The sequence below is a fragment of the Dipteris shenzhenensis genome, chromosome 3 (assembly GCF_047967505.1).
Source record: "Dipteris shenzhenensis isolate YYH24624 ecotype China chromosome 3, Dip_SZ_1.0, whole genome shotgun sequence".
Lineage (NCBI taxonomy): Eukaryota > Viridiplantae > Streptophyta > Polypodiopsida > Gleicheniales > Dipteridaceae > Dipteris > Dipteris shenzhenensis.
In genome coordinates, this window is record NC_141598.1 from 44857179 (window position 1) to 44881850 (window position 24672).

The 24672-nt window shown below is 43.1% G+C and overlaps 1 protein-coding gene across 1 annotated transcript; it reads left to right on the top strand.

The window, feature by feature from the left end:
* The first annotated feature begins 3451 nt into the window (after window positions 1-3451).
* CSP41A (chloroplast stem-loop binding protein of 41 kDa) lies at window positions 3452-24446 on the top strand. Its single transcript, XM_087401798.1, has 6 exons — window positions 3452-3950; window positions 15182-15303; window positions 15774-15876; window positions 23102-23243; window positions 23599-23876; window positions 24094-24446. Exons 1-6 carry the CDS (start codon window positions 3543-3545, stop codon window positions 24274-24276), a joined length of 1236 nt encoding a protein of 411 aa, XP_087257924.1. The 5' UTR covers window positions 3452-3542; the 3' UTR covers window positions 24277-24446.
* Window positions 24447-24672: the final 226 nt, after the last annotated feature.

Consider the following 24672-nt stretch of genomic DNA (forward strand, 5'->3'; position numbering starts at 1 on the left):
GAGAGTTAGTATGTCGAGTGATGGGGTGCCAAGGCAACATGGTGATTGAATTCTCACACATGGCAGAGGTATTTGGATCAGAGTTATAGGTAATCATGTGGTCTACAGGGACTAGCAAGAAAATATTGATGCAGTGCTCGTGGGTGTCATTGATAAGGTATTGGATGTGGAAAGACTACAGACCTTTCTCGAGCAAAGAGCTTTATGATGTAGTGAGTGTCAGGGAAAAGGATAGATTTCCGATCTTTGGTGGGCTAATAGCAGAGTTCTTGTGGCATTTTGGGATGTCTTCTATCAAGTCGTAGTGGCAATGGCCAATGCAGCGATACATAGGGGTTTATTGTTAGAAGATGTTATGCAAGGTTGGTCATGTTGTCTCCAAGGCAACAAAATAGGTTGAGAGTGGGAAATTAGAGGCCATTATCATGCTTAACACTTCATACAAGATCATTCCAAAGGCTTTGGCACTCAGGATTTGAGAGATATGTATGTAAGTGGTTGATATGGGTTATTAAAGCACGGGATACCTTAATGTACTCAATGTATCTACTGTGCTTAATTCCAATTTTGGGTTTGATTTGGATAAAGATTATGATAGGATTAGGTGGGACTTCATTTCGGTAGTTCTAGACTCACTAGGATTTGGTGGTGGGTTTGGTAGGATGCTGTCAACCCTTTTTGGTAATGTGTCTACGACTCTATGTTCGAACGGTGGAGTAGTTGGGAGATTTGAGTTGAGCCGTTCAATTAGGTAGGGTTGTCCTATTCCCCTTGATTTTTCCATTGTGTTCTATGCCCCTTATCACCTTGCTAAAAAAGGGTGTGAATGAGGGGCAAATCAAGGGGGTTAATCTAATGTTGAGGAAGCAGACTCTTTGCCAACAACATGGTGTTGTTTCAAAGGACAGTCAGGCTATTGCGAAGAATTTGTTTGAAAAGCTACATAAGTTTTGTGTATACTCAAGCTTTGAATGGAGTTGAATGAAAAGGTTGTCCTCAAGGTGGACCAAAGCCCCCTTCTAGACTTAGTTGAAGCAATTCCGGTGTAGTTGGATTTGATGAGGTGAGATAGTTAGGTATTTAGGGGGAGGTGAGATACTTTGGTATTTAGGGGCACCCCTTGGATTGGGGTTGTGGGATGCTGAGTTTCTAGTCATTCAAGATGTGATGGTGACATTGACAACCTAAATTGCCTCTGTGTGAAATGATGACAATATCCTCGTCACTTTTAGTCCCTAGCTGCCTATAAATTGGGCTACAACCATGGATGGGGAGTTTCAGCTAGAGCATTAGAGAGAGAAAAGACTATAGTGGAAACATCATATGGTTAGTGACTCTTATCCAACGACCATATCCACGTGATGGCTCGATGCCCACGGGAGAATCACTCCCTTGGCTTCTAATAAAATTCTGAAAAAAAGGCTAAGACTAGCTTTTCATTTGATAATATAAATAACAAATCCACTTTCACGTGAAATTGGCTAAAGCAATCCTTGAATCTCATTTGACAAAGTAAAACTAAAACAATGTGTAAATGATGAAGAAAAGGGTCAATGATGAGGAATATCCTTGTCAATTTTAGGGTGTTTATAGGCTAGCGTACCATGGGTCATGGATGAGCAAGGTTGCCTCTAGTGAAACTCCAGCCCACGGCCCAAATGCATTCAATGCACCATGGGTGTGCATGGGCGGAACAGCCTTAGTCCCTAGATGCCTGTGGAACTACTAGAGTTTTGTTTTGAGTGTAGGTTTTCGGCCTACCTCCAAAGGTGTAGGGCTTAGTAATTGTTTGGGCTTGAAAGAGAAAAATCATTTTTGGCCTACCCATCGAAAGGCCTTATTGATGATGCGTGATAAGAAAGGAAAAATAGGCTTTTAAGAATTTTTTAAAATCCTTCAATTTTATTGGTGTTGCAGGAGGCTCTCAATGTGGTGTTGCAGGAACGACGTGTATTGTTTGTAAGTAATTCTAGGCGAGTTCATTGATTGAAGATTATGGAGATGGAATTATCACTGACAACTCTGGAAATTTGCAAGTCCCATGCCACTTGTCCTCTACTTCCTCTTCCGCCTTTCTCTCCTTCAGGCCTTCCTTCCCCTCCTTGCTAACCCCTAGCAGCCACAATCTTCTTCGCACCTTGCCCTCCTTGACCTTCTCTTTACCTCTGCTCTTGCTTCCCACGTTTCTTAGCAGGCCCTCACTGAGGCCTCCAGTATAAAGGTCGAAGGCCTTTCCCCTACCTCAGGTGGAATGCATATTCCTCTCATCCTGCTTCCCCCTATTTGATGTTTCGCCTGAGATCCTAGCCTCTCGTGGCCCGCATTTGCATTGCATAGCCTGTTTGCCTGCTTGCCTCCTTTGTTTCTCAGAGCTCGAAGCGACTTGGCCTACGGTCTCTTCAATTTGTTCCCAAAATGAGGTGTAGTAATGGTTAATGCTGTGGTAGCAAATGCTCAGTAGGCATAAGAAAAGTTTTGACTTGCGAGCAAGCTTGCGAGACAACAATACTTCAATCCAGTTGCCTTTTGTTCGATGCAATTTGTAGCTATGTTGTGCTGATTTGAGTCTCTCTGGTTATGTCAGAGCTATGGGTTAGAATGAGATCCAGAGCACGAGAAGGATCGTTTAAGCTTGAAAAATGGCTGGAACAACGCCTGGCTGGAGGGGGTGGTTGCCCTTAGGAAGGAGTGGGTATCTACCCTTCTGCAGTATAGTTAAGTTTCCCTCTTCCTAAATGGAGGCTTCGTCAATGGCTTCTATGTTTCACGGATGGTAGCACAGCTTGTTTGATATCTCCTACAAAGTAAAATACCAGGCTTTGCACCTACAGACCAAATTTCCTATGATAAATGTCATTGCCTGGGGGCGGGTCAGAGTAAACAGTGTCGAGACTGCGTGCATCTCTATTGGGTTTTTGTCAAGGTGATACTTTTTTATTAGGTTCTACATCATCTTTTTTAGGCTTTCTCTTGGCGCCTTGAGTTGCATCAGTTTTTGGGCGTTGCTTGGTCTTTGTTCCTTCTTCACTCTTTCCGGGCAGGCCTTTTGAATGATACTGTCATTCACCTAATTTCATGGTTTTTTCATGTATCCACCTTGGAAAACTATCTTTGGGCACCAATAAATGGGGCAACAACCTATTTGGGGCGCCTTCTCTCTCTCCTCCTCCTGCCCCGCCTCCTTCTCTTTCTTGCCTCACCTCCTTCTGCTCCGCCTGTGAAGGTGAAAGTCAACCCGTCGTGGGGATTCTTTTCCGCAAGGTTTTTCACTATTTTCGTGCGCTGTTCAAATTGCGTGGGGGGGGGGATCGAGGGGGAGGCCTTGTGAATGTATTCAACTAGTTTGTGTGTGAGGAGGCACTAGGAGCAAGCATGTAGAGAGAGAGAGAGAGAGAGAGAGAGAGAGAGAGAGAGAAGGCTACTCTTATCCAACGGCCATATCCACTGAAATGTGGAGGAAAACGAACTAAAGGAAAAGGTGGGCAAAGGACCACCTTAAGGTTGCATTTCTTCATCGTCTTCTACCCATCCCTTGAAGCTCCATGGCACCACAGGCTGCCCAATTGCCTGCCTTGGATATAACAGCCTCCTCTTTCAATCGTCTCGTCAGCTCTTGCAATTCTTTCTCGCCCCTTCGCCTTCCTTCTTCCCTTGCCTCCCCTCCCTTTTCCTCTCCTTCTTTCCTTTCCGGTGATCTCTTTTTTCCCTCCAAATCCTCTCCCAAGTGCTTCTGCAGCCGCGTCAATGGCTTTTCTTCCCTTCTTGTCACTGCCTCCGCCTCTCCTTCCAAGAAAAAGGTGCTCATCGTCAACACCAACAGTGGAGGCCATGCCGTGATTGGGTTCTGGCTCGTCAAAGATTTGCAGTCGCGTGGTCATGACGTGACTATACTCACTGTAGGGGAAGAGACGTCGGACAAGATGAAGAAGCCTCCATTCTCCCGCTTCTCTGTGAGTTATGGATCGATGTCGTTGTATACTCGGCAACTTCAAAATTTTAACGAAGCATAGCATTCATCCTCCAAGTCACTGAAGCTCGATCATTTTTTTAAAAGTACCGCCGCTGGAATCTCCAGTGGTTTCATTAATGTAACAATGCAACACAAGTTCACAAGGAAAAGCCTCATGTACACTTGATCTAGAATACAGAGCTAAGTTGGAGGAGTGGATTCGTTTTGTAAGAGGACTTCTGTAATACCTTGTAGAGGAGTGAGGAAGCAATGCAAGGGGAATCCTGTAAGGAAGCAAATCCCATATGGAAAAGGTGAAAGGATCTAAGTGCGGGAATGAGATAGAATATGAAACTGACACGTATAATATTGACTAACGGCATTATATATATAATCATATTAGTGCTGCTTAGCGTTGCAGTTTCAAACCATCCAATACCGTTCCAGGGGTCCAGTCCGATCGGGATTGCCAATGAAAATTAACTTTGGCTACTCCTAGGCTCAGCAGGCAGCGCTGCTATCAGACCAAACCTTCATGGAAAGCCTTCTAGAAGGTTCTCAATTATTCAATCTACTCGCATCAATGTAAATAAGCAAGCAACAGACAGAGTGCTTAAAGCGAGCAAAACTTAGGCAGGCCGCACAACTGCACGTTACAAAGAAAAAACAGAGGGGTTAGTTAGGAGGACGCATGAGGAGGCTTGAGGTTGTGGAGCGATCAGGCATTTTGTAGAAAAGCAGTATGCTCTAGATCCTTGCAACCGGACTCAATGTTTCTTCATAATCAATCCTATATGTCTGTGCATAACCCTTGACAACTAATCTTAGGAAAATGAGTAGCAAGGAATTCTCAGAGTGCTTCAAAACAAGCAAAATGTAGGCACAGACAGAATTAGAAGCAAGAGCAGAGAGGTTGGTAGGAGGATACAAGAACAGAGATTGGTGAGGAGATTTGAGGTTGTCGAGCTAAGATGCATCTTCTAGAGTCAGTACCATGCCCATGATTAGATGGTAGTGTTCCAATAAACCAATTAATCTGAGATATAGTATGTGGACAAGAGGGAAGGATTGGGAAAATGTGTTACGAAGGTATATTATTTTCCCCATTTGAAATCTGAGTCTGGTTTTTGGAAACAATCATGTATAGGCTCTAGTACTCAACTATAGACTGATTGCCGTCTCACCAAGTGTGGGCCTTTGAGTTTTCACCACCACTTGAATATGGGAAACGATATGAGGCTACCTAGAATTGATATTATCTTGCTCTTCCAGGTAGGAGGGTTCCAACTAGTGACTCCAGAGCAGGTAGAACTCTCTGGAGCTTTTGCAACTGCTTTTGTTGGACTGGGTTAGTGCTCAATATGGGTGTAATTTTCATTATGCTGGTAAGAAATGTCACTTCAAGAGGAGCAAAGCTGTATAGACATGACTGCTTCTATTAGTACTGATCAAGCATTCGCTACCCATCACAAGGGCAAAGCAAAGACCAAAAAGACATGGAAAATCGAAAAACAATGCTGGCAGCACATTTGATTCCAATGAAAACGCTGGAAAGAAAAAGAAGAGGTGCAATTACTGCAAAAAACTTGGATATGCTATCTCTGAATGCAGGAAGCACATCGAATCTGAAGTGAAGCAGTTACTAATGTTTCCTGCACGGATGAGAAGGATGAGTCAGCAAAAATTGCTCATCAATGATTGGGCTTTTGCTGTCACATGCTAGTATAATCCTTCAGCTCATGGTTCATGTATGGCTGTTAGTAATGTATTCAGTACTTGATATTTTGATAGTGGTGCTTCTAAGCACATCACTTCATACAAAAAGTTGATTCTTCCTTTGAGTAATGAACCCAAAGGGGGCATGCAATTTGTGCCAGTAATTCTTCTTACGTGTGGAAGGAATTGGTTCAAGTTGAAATCATTTCAGTATCTGGTGAGGCACAATGCATAATGAAGGTCGAGTCTTTGCCAAACAAATTCCGGTTGGATGATATTATGTGTGCAAACTATGTCTTGAATAGGTGACCGATGAGGCTTGGATAGGTCGTAAGCTAGTCATTTCACACATGAGAGTGTTCAGATGCCTTGCTTATGCACATGTACCATCTCAAAGATGGCATAAATTGGAAGACAAGGCAATAAAATGTATGTTCATTGGTTACAGTTCTGAGAGTAACAGTTACTGTTTATTCCAGCTACTCATTCGCAAGATTATTGTCAGTAGATACTTAATATTTACTGAAAACTCTGCTATGCCTTTGCTGGACTCAACCACTCCCGACATGTTTGATACATTGCTGCCCTTGTTTGAATCGGCTTCAGATTTGGATGAGCCTAGGGATGCTCAAACTCAGCCAGTTGCAGTTGAATCGCAGCTACAAAAACATGCTGATTTTCAACCTCTCAAAGCTGGCATATATTGGAAGACAAGGCAATTAAATGTATGTTCATTGGTTACAGTTCTGAGAGTAACGGTTACCGTTTATACCAGCCACTCATTGGCGAGATTATTGTCAGTAGATACGTAATATTTACTGAAAACTCTGTTATGCCTTTGTTGGACTCAAAAACAACCAACTGTTGGCACTCCCAATGTATTTGATACATTCCTGCCCTTGTTTGAATCGGCTTCAGATTTTGATGAGCCTAAGGATGCTCAAACTCAGCCAGTTGCAGTTGATTCGCAGCTACAAAAACATGCTGATTTTCAACCTGGTTCTACACGACTTCATCAGGCCACCATTGAACAAGTGGTGACTTAAGAGAGAACAGTTATAAGGCAGAATGAAACAGTTGCCAGATTGCTATCGAATATCTTGAAGGACATATATAAAGGCCCCCAACGGGGCATCTAATTCATTTTAGCAGTTGTGCTTAAGCCTGTAGACCTCCACCACAGAAAAGTGTTAGAATTATTGTTATAATTTAGCAGTGACCAATGTAATGTAATAAGTAGGTTAGGGGCACTTTTCCCTCATTTTAGAGGTTTTTCCCCCTAACCACAGTTAGTTCACTAACTACGGTTAGTGAAGGATAAGGTTTTGTCACTTAGACAAAACCTATCCCACTCTTCAGTTGTAACACACTTTTCTAATGACCCTGCTCCCTGCTTCCTTGCTCGCAAGCTCCCTGCTCCAAGAACAACAGATTGCTGCCCGTCCGTACAAGCCCGTCGTCCGTACAATCTGTACGGACTGTACTTTCTGCACCGCCGTACCAGCTCCTGTCGTCAGGTCCGTCCGTACATCGCCCGTACAGCCCCATGCCTACAAGTGCCGTACGCTTGTCCGTACCTGCACGCGCTGACAATGCCATCCGTATGCACAGTACAACATACGGCTATCTGTCCGTACGACACTCCAACCGTACAAATAGCTCCCACGCTTGCAATCCGTACAGCTGTACGTTGACAGCGCATTCCGTACACCTGCACGTTAAGTGCATGCACTCCGTCTGTACAAGTGTACGGGGTGCGCCATACAGCCTGCAGCATAGATCCCTGTTGTCCGTCCGTACAAACTTCCAACATCGCCAGCCAATAGGTCGTTCGTACAGATATTGTTCCGTATAGCTGTTGTACACATCAGCCCGTACACAGGAGGGTGCCCGTTCGTACAGCAAGGTTGTACATTCCGTACAGTTTCGTACTTTTGTACAAAGTGTGTCGCCAGCCTTCATGTGCATTCAAGGTCTTCCTGCAGGTACATTTTGTAGGGAGCTATTGGTTGTCCGTCCGTACAAACTTCCAACATCGCCAACCAACAGGTCGTTCGTACAGATATTGTTCCGTATAGCTGTTGTACACATCAGCCCGTACACAGGAGGGTACCCGTCCGTACAACAAGGTTGTACATTCCGTACAGTTTCGTACTTTTGTACAAAATGTGTCGCCAGCCTTCATGTGCATTCAAGGTCTTCTTGCAGGTACATTTTGCAGGGAGCTATTGGTTGGTAAATCAAATTCAAGACAGATTTTTGCTTTGTAGGCCATTTTGTGGGCAGATTTGGACACATTTTGTGTATTGGGAATTTTGTCAAATTTAGACTTCTGTATTTGTTGCAGAGAATTGCAAAAATTTGGGGCTTTTGCAATCACACTGCAATTTTGCAGTGAAATTTGGGGCTTTTGCAGGCAGAGTGCAATTTGTGCAACATTTGGGGCTTTTAGACTATTTGCCCCTTTCTGGTTGCAATTTCAAGCCACAAATTGGGGCTTTTGTGTTGGGAGAGCAATTTTGCAGGTTTCAGTTCACACTGCCTTTCTATAAGTGTTTTGAAGCACTTTTGGAAGGTTTTGGGCTGACAGAGACATTACAGAGATTTGAGTTGCATTTTCAGCTAGTGTTTGGCTGTATTTTTTTGGGAATTGTGCACTCCATTCCCAGCAAGGGAATTCAGATTTGCATTTGTTGTATTTTCTTTCTCAGACATGGCCCAGCAAAATCAGAATGATTTCCAGTTCAGCGGTCTCTCACAAGAGGATAAGCTGGATGGTACCAACTACTCCCTCTGGAGTTTTATGATACGCAACATTCTGATTTCCCGTAATTTGTAGGACTATGTAAATGGGGATGAGATCCGGCCAGCAAATGTGGCACCTAATACCCCTCCCCAGCAAGGAGGAGATAGAGGTCGTGCATAGGGTACAGCTGCAGGACAAGTTATTGGTGCAGTTATACTTACCACTCCAGAGCAAAAGAGATGGGATTCACATGATGCTTTAGCTTTGTCGTGTATTTCTCTTTCAGTGAAAAGATTCATCATTCCGCATATCCGGTCGTGGAAGACCTCAAAGGCAGCATGGGATATTTTGGAGAGCATGTATGCAGCTCGGAATGATGCCAGGGTGTCTTTTTTGAAAAGAGAATTGTCTCATACACATATGGAAGAGGGTGACTCTATGTCAGTGCACCTCACAAAGCTATAGGATTTACGAGAGCAATTGCTGAATATTGATGAGATCATTCCTGATTCAGAGATGATTACCACTACTCTGAATTCTCTTCCTGAGTCTTATCTCAGCTTTCATACCTCCCTGAATTTGTCATTGAGGGGGGGTGCAAATCCTCTCAATTTTCACGAGTTGATAGGACTTCTGTTGTAGGAAGAGCAGACCAGGAAAAACATGGCTTCACGAGTAGGTGAACATGCCATGCTTTCAAAATTCAAGCCTAAAACAAAGGGACAAACAAAGACATCAAAATTCAAGCCTAAAACAAAGGGACAAACAAAGCATATCTGGTCGTGGAAGACCTCAAAGGCAGCATGGGATATTTTGGAGAGCATGTATGCAGCTCGGAATGATGCCAGGGTGTCTTTTTTGAAAAGAGAATTGTCTCATACACATATGGAAGAGGGTGACTCTATGTCAGTGCACCTCACAAAGCTATAGGATTTACGAGAGCAATTGCTGAATATTGATGAGATCATTCCTGATTCAGAGATGATTACCACTACTCTGAATTCTCTTCCTGAGTCTTATCTCAGCTTTCATACCTCCCTGAATTTGTCATTGAGGGGGGGTGCAAATCCTCTCAATTTTCACGAGTTGATAGGACTTCTGTTGTAGGAAGAGCAGACCAGGAAAAACATGGCTTCACGAGCAGGTGAACATGCCATGCTTTCAAAATTCAAGCCTAAAACAAAGGGACAAACAAAGACATCAGCAAATCAGCCTTCCAGTGGTTTAGGACAGCCTTCTCAAAAGGCTAAGGGTGATGCAGGTAAGCCCAAGAAGAAGGGAATATGTCATTACTGCAAAAAGCCAGGTCACTACATTGGAGAATGCAAGAAGAGGCTTGCAAAAGAAAAGAAAAACAGCTCCGGTATGGCTGTTTCAGATTCAGCTCCTCATGCATCTGACAATGAGCAAGCTACAACCAACTTTCTGGAGCACGACTATGCCTTCTTGTCTTGCATTTCAGACTCTCAGTTGGCTGCTCCGGATATTACAGCCACTTGTAATGATGACTCTTATGCTTTTCTGACATGCAGTTATGACTCTTACAGCCACTGTTTCAGATTCAGCTCCTCATGCATCTGACAATGAGCAAGCTACAGCCAACTTTCTGGAGCACGACTATGCCTTCTTGTCTTGCATTTCAGACTATCAGTTGGTTGCTCTGGATATTACAGCCACTTGTAATGATGACTCTTATGCTTTTTTGACATGCAGTTATGATTCTTCCAAGGATGCATCAGCTTTCAGTGTCAATGAGACACAAAATACATGGTATTTTGATAGCGGTGCCTCGATGCATATCACTTCCAGGAAGTGTCTTTTCACATCTCTGCATCCACCTCCCTTTGGTAAAAAGGTCACATGTGCCAACAACTCCTCCTATTCAGTTCGTGGTACAGGAGAAGTTGAACTTACAGCCATTGATGGCTCAACATTCACAATTTCTGATGTCTTGTATGTGCCTAGTATCACAAAAAATCTACTTTCAGTGTCCACTCTTAACAGAGCTGGATTTCAGGTCATTTTTGAAGATGTCTTGTATGTGCCTGGTATCACAAAAAATCTACTTTCAGTGTCCACTCTTAACAGAGCTGGATTTCAGGTCATTTTTGAAGATGACAAGTGTGCAGTCCATGACAGAGAGAATGACTATGCCTTGAGATTGTCTGGCACTTTGTTACATGGTCTTTTTCAACTTGACATGTATGAGAAAAGACCAGCACATGCTCTTGCAGTTTCCACTCCTACTGCTGCTATGCAGAATGCGGAGTTATGGCATGCCAGATATGGACACATGCATTATGGCAGCTTGATGACACTTCAAAAACATGCTATGGTTGATGCATTGCCTCCTCTTGAAACACCTCCTCCACATGCCTGTGAAGGGTGCATTCTTGGTAAAATGCACAGATTTCCTTTCAAGAAGGATGGATAAGTAAAAGCTGTTTGAAAATTACAACTTATTCATAGTGATGTCTGTGGTCCCATGAGGACTCCATCATTGGGTGGTCATCTTTACTTTGTCACTTTTATAGATGACTACTCCAACTACACTTGGGTTTATGGACTGAAACGCAAATCATAAGTGTTTATGGTTTTCAAACACTTTGCAGCCATGGTTGAGAATGAATCAGGACTCAAGATACAGACATTACACACAGATAGAGGAGGGGAGTATTTGTCTGCAGATTTTGATGCATTTTTTAAAGACAAATGCATTGCACAACAGCTTACAGTGAGGCTAACCCCTCAGCAAAATGGCAAAGCTGAGAGGAAAAATCGTACTCTTATGGAGATGGATAGATGCATGCTAAAAAGCAAAAGATTGCCTCATAAATTTTGGCTTGAAGGTCTCATGTGTGCCAATTATGTTTTGAATCGGGTTTCCACAAAAGCTTTGAAGACCAAGACTCTCTATGAAGTTTGGCAAGGGAGAAAGCCTTGTGTGGATCATTTTCGTGTTTTTGGATGCCTTGCATATGCTCATGTGCCCGTTGAGTTTCGGCATAAGTTGTCTGATAAGGCAATCAAATGCATTTTTGTTGGGTACAGTGCAGAGAGCAAGGGCTACCGTCTCTACAATCCTATCACATGAAAGATTATTGTCAGTAGAGATGTTATATTTTCAGAAAATTCAGCTAACACTCAAGCTGAATTTGATATGCCTACTTCTTCCGATGATGTCTTTGAGGGATTACTATCCATTGCCTTGGGTTCCCCTGCTGATATACCTGATGCAAATCACAATTTACAGATACCTCCACATGCTCCGATTCAGCCACAAGATATCCTACCACCTCCATAAGCAGTGGAAGAGGTTGTTCAACAAGAAATTGCAGATATACACTGGCTGTTACAAACTCTCAGGGAGAGTAAAATTGATGCTCCATTACCTGGCAGAACTCGGAGTGCATTAAGGCATGGGGGGGGAGCTCTTTCAGTTGAATCAGCTTATGCAGGTACTCTTCTTGATGAGGAGGAGCCTGAGACATTTGAAGAAGCACTGGATAATGTGCATTGGATGAATGCCATGCATGATGAATTGCAGTCCATTTAGAAAAATCAGACATGGGAAGTTGTCGATTTGCCACCAGGTAAACATGCCATAGGTACACGGTGGGTTTTCAAAGTCAAAAGAAAGCCAGATTGGTCCATTGATCGGTACAAGGCAAGGCTGGTTGCAAAAGGATATGCTCAGAAAAAGGACATAGACTATGAGGAGACTTTTGCTCCTACATCCAGAATGACAACCATCCGATCAGTTATAGCCATGGCTGGAAATTTTGAATGGAATGTTCATCAGTTGGACATTAAAACAGCTTTCCTTAATGGAGACTTATTGGAAGAGGTTTATGTCAAACAGCCTCCGGGCTTTGAAATTTCAGGAAATGCACTTCAGGTATGCAAGCTGAATAAAGCTTTGTATGGGCTGAAACAAGCCCCACGTGCATGGTATGCCAAAATTCATGCCTTTCTGACCAGCAAGGGGCTGCACAATAGTCGGACTGAGAGCACCCTTTACATCAAGAAGGATGGGCGGGATATTTTAGTCATCATTCTTTATGTAGATGACTTACTGCTTACAGGGTCAAATGAGGATAATATTGCAGATTTTAAAGCTGAATTGCAGACCACTTTTGACATGTCAGATTTGGGGCTGCTACACTTTTATTTGGGGATCCAGTTCACTCAAGAGAAAAGTGGCATCATTATGTCTCAATCCAAGTATGTGCAGAAACTCTTGGACAGATTCAACATGCAGGATTGTTAGCCCATAGCTACTCCCATGGAGCCGGGGCTGAAGCTTACAATGCATGATGCAGGTGAATCAATTGATGTCACACTCTACAGCCAGGCTGTTGGATGCCTCATTTATCTCTGCAATACACGACCTGATATTCAGTTTGCAATTTCTCACGTGAGCAGATATATGCACAGCCCAAAGACTATGCATTGGCAGGCTGTAAAACGCATCTTCCGTTATTTGCAAGGTACAAAGTCTTTTAGCTTGATGTTTCCCAGGGGGGGTGACTTGTAGATGCATGCCTACAGTGACTCAGATTGGGCTAGAGACTATGACACTAGGCAATCCACAAGTGGCAATTGTTTCTTTTTGGGCAAAGCTTGTATTTCTTGGTTAAGCAAGAAACAGTATACAGTGGCTACCTCCTCATGTGAAGCTGAGTACAGGGCAGCTTTCACATTGATAGTTGAATGTGTTTGGCTGCGTCGTTTATTTGCTGATCTTCATCTTTCATTGGAGGGTCCTTCTCCAATTCTCACTGATAGCCAGAGTGCTATTGCAGTGGCAAAGAATCCTGTGTTTCATGCTCGCACGAAGCACATTGAGGTTCACTATCACTACGTCAGAGAGAAGTTGCATGCAGGAGAGATCAGTATGATCTATGTGTCAACACATGACAATGTTGCATACATTTTCACCAAAGCACTTCCACGTGAAAAGTTTGAGGCATTTTGCAGTGCCCTGAACTTATCTCCTTTTGGTGATTGATCATTTCCTTGTACATGACATTGGCACTGCAGGGGGGTGTTAGAATTATTGTTATAATTTAGCAGTGACCAATGTAATGTAATAAGTAGGTTAGGGGCACTTTTCCCTCATTTTAGAGGTTTTTCCCTCTAACCACAGTTAGTTCACTAACTATGGTTAGTGAAGGATAAGGTTTTGCCACTTGGAGAAAACCTATCCCACTCTTCAATTGTAACACTCTTCTATTGCAACTATTGCTTTCAGCTCTCACTCTCCTACTCTCTTGCTCACTCTCCGACTCACAAAAAGAACAAGGAGCCAGCTTGCACATGAGATAGAACACCAAACTTGGGACTGAAATGTGCTGCTGGAGGCTGGGAACTGAATCAGCCTTATATAGGGGGCTGTAAGGCCCGACCTGACCAGCCCAACAGGCTGGCTGGTAGGGCTCCTTTTAGCAGCCTTAGGGGCCGACCTTGTAGGAGCCACGGCTGCCAATGAAAGGCGCCTTCCCCAGCCCTTTTCCTTGCTTGGAGCATGCCTTTTGGGGCCTGCAAAACCTTGTGCCTGGGGTGCTGCAATTTGCTGACAAGACAATTAGTTGTCTCTGGATTCTTTGCAACCTGGGCTTGACCTTGGTACATTTGACACGTACAACACATATGATCTTCATTCCAAACTTCAAGAGGTTCCACGAAGCCTATACTCATCACATTCCACGTCACTGCCTGTCACAGAATAGATAGATGCTTGCTGTAGCCAAATCCCTGAAGCGGAAGACTGTTACCCAAGATCACACCTTAGTGATGGTATCCCTCATCCGGCTCTCCACAGAACTTCAAATGGTTGTTAAATTACACGGTGCAGCGGAACAGAAACTGAACAAAGAATAGAGAGTACACAGCAAACTGGAGAGGAACCAAATTTTCCTTCAATACGGATGTAGTATAGATGATGGCTCTGTCCACCCGTGCGCTCCCACAGTGGAGCTTAGATGGCGATCTAGAGAGATATTAGGTGAAGAGCTACTAGCTGGAAGATCTGATCTGATCTGAATTGATCTGATACAATGGATTGGGAAGGTCGCCTCTTTATAGCTATGAGGGCGGTAGTTGGATCAACCTAGTCGGTGGAGCCGACCAGTCAACCTAGTTAGTGGAACCGACCAGTCGTCCATGGAATATCCAAGGAATATTCCCTATATTGTCGCCTTGGGGGCTCTCACCCCCGAACCCCCACCAGGGGGGGCCCCTGGGACCCCCCAGCTAGGGAGCAGCTTGGGGCCAGCTGGCCCCTAGATCCCAGCAAGAGCAAGGGGCTCCCCCCTGGGACCCCCTAGCTAGGGTGCAGCTTGGGGGCCAGCTGGCCCCTAGATCCTAGCAAGAACAAGGGGCTCCCACACAATCACCTTTCTACCATCAACGATCTCATTGATAGACCTCATCTGACATGCAAGTTAAGATCCATGCAGTGTCCGAGGCTCACACATGGCTTCTCCTCATATGGGGGCCTTACAAATTGAGCACCTTGAACCACTGGACCAGGAGGATGGGGCATTGAGCATATCTAACAATGGTTGCATCTCATCGTCTGCATGCATGGGATGTCCGCCTCCAAGATAACTCTAGAAGACATGTGAGGTCTGCTCGATTCTTTCCCTAGTGTCGAAAAGTAAATAATTTTCTGATATGTATTGAGTGCAGTGCATCGTATACACACAGTTCTACATATGGATGTGGTTTATACTAATCAAAATCATCTGTTTCTAACTACTTGATAGGAACTTCGGGAACTTGGAGCACAGACGGTGTGGGGTAGTCCCTCTGATATTGGTGCTGTTGTCGGATCGGCTTCCTACGATGTTGTTCTTGAAAACAGTGGCAAGGATCTAGATGCTGTGAAGTATGCTCCCTTGCACAGGCTTCTGAAAACAAAACACGTTTTTCCTAATCTCTGAAGCAAAAAATAATGAGATCCCAAAAAATTGCATGGATAATATCTTCTGAGTATGGGTAGCCTATGTTGACAGCATGTGCCTTCTTTTATGTTTGACTTGGTATCTATCTTCAGTCTTGTACTTGTTCTGTCTCTTAATTTTATGCTTTTGGCCTTAATAACAATTTTGTCGGGTATCGATCAGATTTTATGTTTGGAATTTGGAAATCATGTGGTCATTTGTCTATCTTCAGTCTTGTACTTGTTCTTTCTCTTAATTTTATGCTTTTGGCCTTAATAACAATTTTGTCGGGTATCGATCAGATTCTATGTTTGGAATTTGGAAATCATGTGGTCTACAAATGAATACTATGTTGGACGTACTTCTTAATATCGAAAATGAACCTACGGGATCTGAATGTACTTTACTTGGCTAGACCTGTCGCAGATTGGGCGAAGGCAAATGGTGCACAGCAGTTTCTTTTCATAAGCAGTGCTGGAATTTACAAAACAACAGATGAACCTCCACATGTTGAAGGGGTTAGTTGTGGCTTGTCATTCCTCTAATATGTTTTGCCCTAAAGTGTTTCATGCAAAGCTATCTTGGAAGTTTCTTTGAGAATTTGGTCTTTTCAGCTTCAACATATTTATAAGCCTAGGGTTACCAAGATTAAGTTGGCAGGAGGGCGGTTGGTTTTTTTCCGTGGGGGGGACTCACAGATCATTCCAAAACACTGGTCACATAGAAAGTTTTTTAGTCAATGGAATTGAGACTTGCAATTTAAGATTTGTAATAGTAGTCGGATAATTCTCCATGATGCTACCTTGGCCTTCATTCATGTACCTTGAGGATTGCTAATGCATTTGCCTTTTTGCTGTTTAAATTGGGGTGCTGCTTGAGCTTATTAGGAAAAGCATTGGAGTTGTGTCAATTTCTCCAAATGTCAGCAAACGACAATATTAGTTTTGCACTCATGAATTACTTAAGTACCATTTGATATGTTTTGAACATTGAGTTTTCTTCCTTGTAAAAACTGTCCTCTTCATGGTTTAATCTTTAGTTGAAAATTGAAATTGATGTTCCCTCGATATTGTATCATTGATCATTTTGATGTTCTTCTAGAAAAATCGGGCAGCTGATTGGTGTGCATTTAAAGCAGTTCGTTCCCATTAATTAACCTCCCAATTCGTGTACTTCTAGTAGCCAGCTTATAATGATTAGTGGAAATTAGTGACTAGTAAGGACTGGCTTCTGCAAGGATTAGTGACTAGGGGCTAGTGACTAATGACTGGTAACTCGTGACTGAACATCAGGCTCTAGTCATTAGTTAGGACCAGCCATTGGCCAGGATTAGTTAATAATTGCTAGCTAGAATTGCTAGTGGCTTGTGAGGAGTGCCTACTTTGGCTATAGTGCCTACTTTGGCTAGTAACTAGTGTCACGAGTCATGCTTGTACTAGTGACTTGTAAGAGTAACTGCTCTTGGCTAGTGAGTAGTATTTTCTCCCTCTGATTCTCACACTCACTCCACAGCATCACTTGTGTTTTGAGTGCATCATTCTTTCAGTTCAGATAGTATAGAGGAGAAGAGAGAGTCAGCTAGTCTATCTCCCTGTTACATTAGTATCAGAGCTTCAATTTTTCTTTCCTGAGATAGGGAGGATTAGTTTAGGGACAACCCCACAGTTTTATGGTCTAGACAAGATTTGGAAAGTACACCATGAGTACTAGTGACCATGCCAATGCAATGCTCAGTAACATTTTGATAGACAAACGTCAGAGCATCTTGCGAATAGTCAGCCCTCCGTCTAGCTTCATTATGCTTGATCTTGCCACGGTTGATCAAGCCTATTTCCTGAGGAAAGGTCGGGGAGCAAGCATATAGAGCTTCAGCCGGGCTGATATGCTTCTTGTATGCCTGGCAAATGCCCTTTAACATTCACACCTCCTGAGCTGTGGTAGGCACATCCCACTCCATTATATCTTTCATCTTGGCTGGGTCCAGGCGAACACCTGTTGGGGTGATGATGTACCCCAAGTAATGTACTTCCTCCAAGAAGAAATTGCTTTTCTTGGCATTGACGTACATACCTATATGAATCCAAGAACATTCCCAAACTCATCCTCTAAAAACACAACATAGTGCAGTTTCAATCTCAAGATAGTAACTCATAATATTGAAAACCATAAACTCTATCACGCATAGCAGGGACTAGCTTTTCCTGGCATTGACGTATAACTGGTTGTCCTTTAGAAGTTGAAGAACCTGCTGAACATGCTTCGCATGCTGCGCGGGATTCTTTGAGAAAATCAGAATGTCATCTAAAAACACAAAGACACTCTTACCAATCGAAGGTTTAAAGACCCAGAGCATCATACGGTTGAAGGACACTGGTGCTTCTGTATGGCTGAAGGGCATCTCCTCGTACAAACTCATACGGGGCTTTCTCCGTGCGGAAGGCCGTCTTTTGTATATTCGGCTTGTGAATCCGGATCTAGTGGTAACCACTCTTCAGATCAATCTTTGAGAGCATCTTGGCCCTATTTAGGCGCGCTCCAAGACGTAGTTGATCCTTAGCATGGGTAACCTCCTCTTAATGGTCAGCTTGACCAATGTGCGCTAATCCACACACATCAGAGTTGATCTGTCCTTCTTCTTGACGAAAAGGATCGTAGCTGCATACTGTGGATTACTGAGGCGGATGAAGCCACTTCGTAACAATTCCTCTAATTGTTTCTCAAGCTCCTCTTGCTTAGACGGTAAGGATGCTTGCTAGGGCGTGACGATCAAGGAATGAGCTCAATACGATGTTCCTCTAGCCGACTCAAGGGTAGAGCTAGAGGAAGGCTCAATGTGACAAAAATGTCCTAGTACTGCTGAAGCAAAGCTTCCTGTTTGGGGGTCCTGGCTGGAACTTCCGTACTGGCTGAGTTGACGTAGATTATGTATGCCTCACCTCCCCGTCGGATCTCACATGCCATTTGGATTGCGGAAATCAAAGGGCGAGGCAACGTGTTCTTGAGCCAAGAGATGATCTTAGCCCCATGATGTGGAATTTTGAGGTCCAAACCTTGGTGCTAATAGTCAAGACAAACTTCAAACTAGTGCCACCATCAGGCTCCCAAGATGATGTCTGAAGCCTGAGTTGGTGCTACCCTGAAAGTACAGGTATCTTCCCACCCTCCTATCTTTTAAGTGGTTGTTGCGGCCACCATGTTGCTCTCCACTTGCACTCTTGTCAAGGCCCCATTTAGAGCTATGGTATTTGAGGGGGTAAGAGGCAACATGGCTCACTGAGCTGCTTTGGTAGAAATGATGTCCTCGAAACTCCTTGAATCTCCGAGAATACTTTATGGCCGCTACCCCTTCTGCTGATCTTCGACCACTGAGGTAGTCTTGGCTTGAGTCAAAGCTGTAGAAGAACCACCTGACGTGGCTCCTTCTACCTGAAGCTTGTTGAACTGTGGGCAATCTTGCTTGATGTGCCCGTGCACATGGCAAAAGAAGCAGAGATTGTCTTTGGCATAGGTAGCTTGAGTTGCTACATCCAAGTATCCTCCATAGGCTGATGTCCTTTGCCGTCTAGTTTTTCTTATGTTGCCCATTGCCGGATTTCTTCCCACCATCTCTTGACGTGAAATCCTAGGGCTCCTGACTATTTATATATACCTTTGTAAGACTAGAATATATCCAATCGTACAAATTTAGGATTTTGTTGTTCTAAAGTCCAAAATTCTACAAAGAAAATAAAAGAGAAAACGAAAGAGAAGAAAAATAAGGTAACCAAATTTTTTTTGAAAAACAAAAGGTAGACATACTTAGTAAGCAAAGTAACACCTATGCCACCATCAGTGCCCAAGCATAAGCAACTATATTGGGTTATCAAACTCTCTTTTGAAACTAAAAGAAAAATGGGCTGTTCCGCTCCCGGCTTTTTGTTTTCAGCTTATGTTCACTCATTCTACACATGCCTAAGGCCGATACACCATATATAAAAGACTTCATATCTAAGATTGTGCGTACTTTTTTCATTATTTTTCTTGTATTATACCTCTTGTGTTTTAGTAAAGTGATAAAATTACTACATAAGAGTGATAAAAGAGTCCTTTGTTCTACAAAGACAGAAAAATCTATGGAATCCAATGTGAGGAATTTTTATAATGTATAAACCACTGAATTCAGGCTATTCACGTTTATCATATGTATCAACCTCTAATCCTACGAAAGATTGAGAAATTCTAAGATCTAAGAAAACACAAGAATCCCTTTGTGAAGTGCAGTTCAGTCCGCAAGAGTCACGAGGATGGATTCCTTCTGTAAAAGCAAAAGTGTCTTTGTACATAAAGTCTTGAAAGTCAGGAACATCTGATACAAATAAATCATCTATAAGACGCCTAACTTGGCTAAGCTTATGGAAAATGATAGGGCAAGTATTGGTAGAAATAAGACGTTGCATAAACTCTGCCCATAGGGATTCCTATAATTTGTTGAGACAAGGAATCACCTATTGTCATGTAAAGATTATCTAAAAGAAAATCTATCCAAAAGCAAACATCTTCAATGCTTTATGACCTTTGTGAATCTTTTCTTTTTAGAATCACTGTCATGATCTGTATTATTTAGCCACAAGAAGTCAAAACATATAATTCTTTTAGCACTTTGCATCTATCTTTGTCAAAAAACACTTGGAAAACTTTAGCCTTTAGCTTTTTGATTCTAAACTTCAGATCTTCCAACTCGATCTTTGTATAAAGCTTAGTAAAATCATAGGTTTGAAGGAGAATATAAGACTCTTTTTCTTGAATGCTTCGAGAGGAATTAAAATTTTTTACAATAAGAATCACTCCTAAAGAGTCACTTAAAATCCAGCTTGATTGCGAAGGAAAAACTTCAGCCATTAGCTTTTTTATTCTAATCTTCAAATCTTCCAACTCGATGTTTGTATAAAGCGTAGTAAAATCATAGGTTTGAAGGAGAATAGGAGACTCTTTTTCTTGAATGCTTCGAGAGGAATTAAAATTTTTTACAATAAGAATCACTCCTAAAGAGTCACTTAAAATCCAGCTTGATTGCGAAGGGACATCTCCCTCCTTTAATAAGTCCCTCCAAAGCTCATGGATACTAGACAAAATGGCTTTGAGCTCAAACCTCTTACTATTGATCTGTTTGGGTCCTTGACCCTCGTGCATGAGCTCAAAGTTTTGAGCAAGCTCGTATGCACACTCATAATCCCGTGGCCGAAAACTACGGATGTAACATTGGATGTCGAAACGCAGCCCATGAAGGAATTCGGACTTTCTCTAGCTACAACTGTATGACCACCTAAGTGAACTTGTTGGCATAATGTGTCCCCGTGGCGTAGCTCGTAGAACTAACTCTAAAGCCTATCTAGGTATGGGGTGCCAGTAACCTTGCTAGGAGGCCTTTCACGAATTTCGTCCATCTGTAAAGAGGTGCCTCCTCGTGTGCATCATAGTGGTCCTTCTGCCACTTGAGCCACTAGGTGACCATCTCGCCTATAAGGTGCATGGATGTTAGGATGCACTGCTCGTTGTCGTTCCAAGGCATCACTGAAAAATAGCTTTAGAACTAATTGAGCCACAAAGTCAACACTAAAGGTTCTTGCTTACCATTGTACCTCGTGAAGTTGAGCTTCCTAAGGAAAAGAAGGCTTGACGAGCGGTGGGAGTCTCTCCCTTTCCTCCCTCGATAGTCGGAGTAGAGAAATGAGGAGTTGCCGATTCGGTTCTTCCTTCTCCCGAGCCCTATGCTCCCATTCTTCCTTTTCCTCTGAAGTGCTACGTTCTCTGAGCTCCTTGGCCTCTTGAGCCTCGCGGTTCCCCGAGAGTTCCTTGGCTTCTAGAGCCTTGCAATCCTGGAGTTCCTAGGCTTCCCAAGCCTTGTGGTCTAGGGGGTCCGTGGCTTGCCAAGCCTCCCGATTGCGTTCCTCTTTCACCTCCTGAGCCGCTCGATCACGCTTTCTAGGGCTTGCTCATCATCGCCCCACATCTCCTGGAGCTAAGCCATGCGGTTGAAGAGAGTCTCAGACTATTATTGTTGCATCTGCATCAAAGTCAGCATCATGGCCATCATGGCAAACATTGAAGTATGTGTAGGGTTATGTGGTGGTAGGGGTTGGGAAATGGATCTCTCCTCCCCACTCGTCTTGGACACAAAGGCGCCAAAAAATCCTCTATGATCGTCGCCATAAACTGTTAAGTTTCAACATTGGCGATTTGGTGATGGTCTAGTACCCTATCCGGCAAAAGGCTTGCTTGAGAAATTCTTAGCCAAGTGGATTGGCCTGTATCAAGCGATTCACTTGTCGGCAAAACCACTTATGCCCTTCAACGCTGTGGTCCTCACACTCGCCAAACGAAAACCACGGCCCACATTTCACGCATCAAACTATTCTATGCCCGCACGGTCTGCTTTACAGGGGGGAAAGATATCACGACCCCTGGCATCACGTACCCACCTTAGCAAGCTAAGAATCAGCCATTCTCTCACGAGCTATTGAATAGCTCAGCATGCAAGACCGATTTTGCGGGAATAATCTGCATGGTATAGAGCCGTTGAAGACCAAGGAACCGTTTGTAGCTGGAGGAGCCAACCGTTTGTAGCTGGAGGATTATCAATGTTAAGCAAGGCATGAAGGGCATGGGGCTTGCGTTTTGTCCCTGATTTCGAGTCGTCTCTTCTCTATTCACGCTTGTTTCCCCGTCCCCTATATTTAAAATTCCTACAAACCGACCTCTTTCAAAACTTAGTATTCATGAATAAATGTGGTATCTTCTCTTTACAAGCCCTTGCACACGCACCAAAGGAGCAGAAAAAACAAGTGCCCCAAATGCACTTACACCTAGATCGTACTTGCCAACGAGCAGCTCGATAAATGAATTGCATACTTCTAATAGCCCTTAGCATCGAAGTGTGGCTGGCCTTTACTCGTGATTGGTCCTTAGCAATGATTAGTGATAGATCCTTGTGATTAGTGATCAGTGGTGGTTAGTCCCAACTCTTGTCTAGTAACTAGTTCTTAAGTCTAGCTAGTGAGTAGTGATTGGTCTTAACTCTTGACTATGTTAGTGCTGATTAGTGTCACTAGTCCATCTCTTGGTTAGGGAGTACGGATTAATCTTGATCAATGACAACTAGATTTTGTATTCCTGATTATTTTGTAATGTTCACTAATAATCAGAGGACTAGTGCTAACCAACTAGTGATTGGTGTGTATTGTGGATTGTTCTTTTGTGCTGTACTAGTAGCTTGTCCTAACTCTTGATAGTCCTTAGTGCTAATCGAGTAGTTACTAGCGTCTAATCCTGACTAAATGCATTTAGTAGTGGCCAGTGACTAGTCTAAAGTAGCGAGTAGTAAATAGTGATAGTATTGATTGGGAACGAATCCTAGCCAATGACTAGTGACCAGTTTTGAGTGGCTTGTATGACTAGGATTCTCTTAGTAACAAAGTGAGGTGGCATGGGAGCAGCATCGCAAGTAACAAGTCTAGGATCATTTGGAGGTGATGATATACAAGTCATATTATATGTCCAACATATCCGAGAGCGTATATGAGAGTGTGATGTCCAACATATGGATATTGTATGGTCTCTCTCTCTCTCTCTCACACACACACACACATGGTTTGTGTATGTGCATGCATGGGGCTCATACACGTGGAGTCTTGATGTTAAGTCAAATGAAAGTTTAAATATCCAGGCTTGCTTTTTTAGCTAACTCATAAGATGCCGATAATGCAGGATGTTGTCAAAGCTGATGCAGGTCATGTAGCAGTGGAGCAATACATTTCAGGTTTATCATTCTCCTTCTGGGCTTCGTTCCGCCCACAATACATGATAGGATCTGGGAACAACAAAGACTGTGAAGAATGGTTCTTTGACCGTAAGTCCAACACACATTTCATTATGTGTCTTTGACTCTAAGTTGTCTCTTTTTGAGTTGTACTTCTGCAACCTAACTGTGAATGTCCTTTTAACTGGTCAATGTTTCTTACAATCATAATGGCAAGCCTGAAGGTTTTGACATAATACAGTAGAGACTTGAAGCTTTCTAGGTCAAAAACATAGGGAGGTCAGCTTTAAACATATTCTTACTACACAATAAAAGCTTAGAATTTGGAGAAATTTGTCAACGGGTAGATCTGCAACGTTGGTTTGTCTTCGAAGTCTGAATTCAACACGTTATAACGTAGATTGTGAGCTCTTTTGGCTGAACTTCAGCTCTCTGTTTCATGTAGGTATTGTACGAGGAAGACCGGTGCCTCTTCCAGTTCCAGGGATACAAATAACAAACATTTCTCATGTACGCGATTTATCAAGCATGCTGGCGCTTGCTATAGAAAAACCTGCTGCTGCAAATGGCACTACCTTCAATGCTGTGAGTGATCGAGGAGTCACATTTTCTGGACTCGTTAAACTTTGTGCCGCGGCCGCTGGAAAGGAAGCAGAAATAGTGTATTATGATCCAAAAGCGCTCGGTATTGATGCCAAAAAATCTTTCCCTTTCCGTAACATGGTGCGTCATGTCCTGTCCTTTTCTACTCGCTTTTATCATCCTTAAGATCATTTCATTGTTTTGATTGGCTAGTTTGTCAGTTTGTGCCATGCCTTTTCACTACCCATTTCCACAAACACGGGAGACACAAAAAGGAGCTAAACAGGAAAAGGAACTAAAACCCAGCTCTCCAAATGTCTGATTCTTTCGCATTATGCGCTATCTTGTTTGTGACCAGCATTTCTACGCTGAGCCAAGAGCTGCAAAGGAGAAGCTGGGCTGGACGAGCACCACAAATCTGGCCGAAGATCTGAAGGAACGGTTTCAAGAATATGTTGCGATAGGGAGGGATAAAAAAGACATTAAATTTGAGGTGGATGACAAAATTCTAGAGTCTCTAAAGACTCCAGTCACAGTGTAAACAGAGCACCCCTGCTGTTTTATATCTTATTTGACAGACTTGTTTTCTCCGGTATCAGAGAACAAACTTTCGTCTTCGAAAATAAATTGGATGTACAGTGAGAAAGATGATGTGATTCTCAACATCTAGAAAGCTTACTTCCGCAAATACAAACAAGATGGTTATACTTCTTTGAGGCGTTCTGCATAATTTTTGCGAGGAAGAAGGTATTGAATTTCCGTTTGTTTTGCGAGGCAAAGAAGGAATTTTATTTACAAAACAACGTGGCGATACCACTCTGGCCCTCTTTGGAACCTTCGCCTTCATCACTCACCATCTACTATTGTTGCTCCTGCTGCTCTTCTACTGCTTGCTGTACAAGGCTAAGAGGGTAGGTACTAAGTACTTCCAATAAAA

Excerpts from the sequence above, each read along its gene's own strand:
- CSP41A (XM_087401798.1), top strand. The coding sequence starts at position 3,543 with ATGGCACCACAGGCTGCCCAATTGCCTGCCTTGGATATAACAGCCTCC. Across the intron at positions 15,304-15,773 it reads AAGGATCTAGATGCTGTGAA|ACCTGTCGCAGATTGGGCGA; the intron begins GTATGCTCCCTT and ends TTACTTGGCTAG. Across the intron at positions 15,877-23,101 it reads AACCTCCACATGTTGAAGGG|GATGTTGTCAAAGCTGATGC; the intron begins GTTAGTTGTGGC and ends CCGATAATGCAG.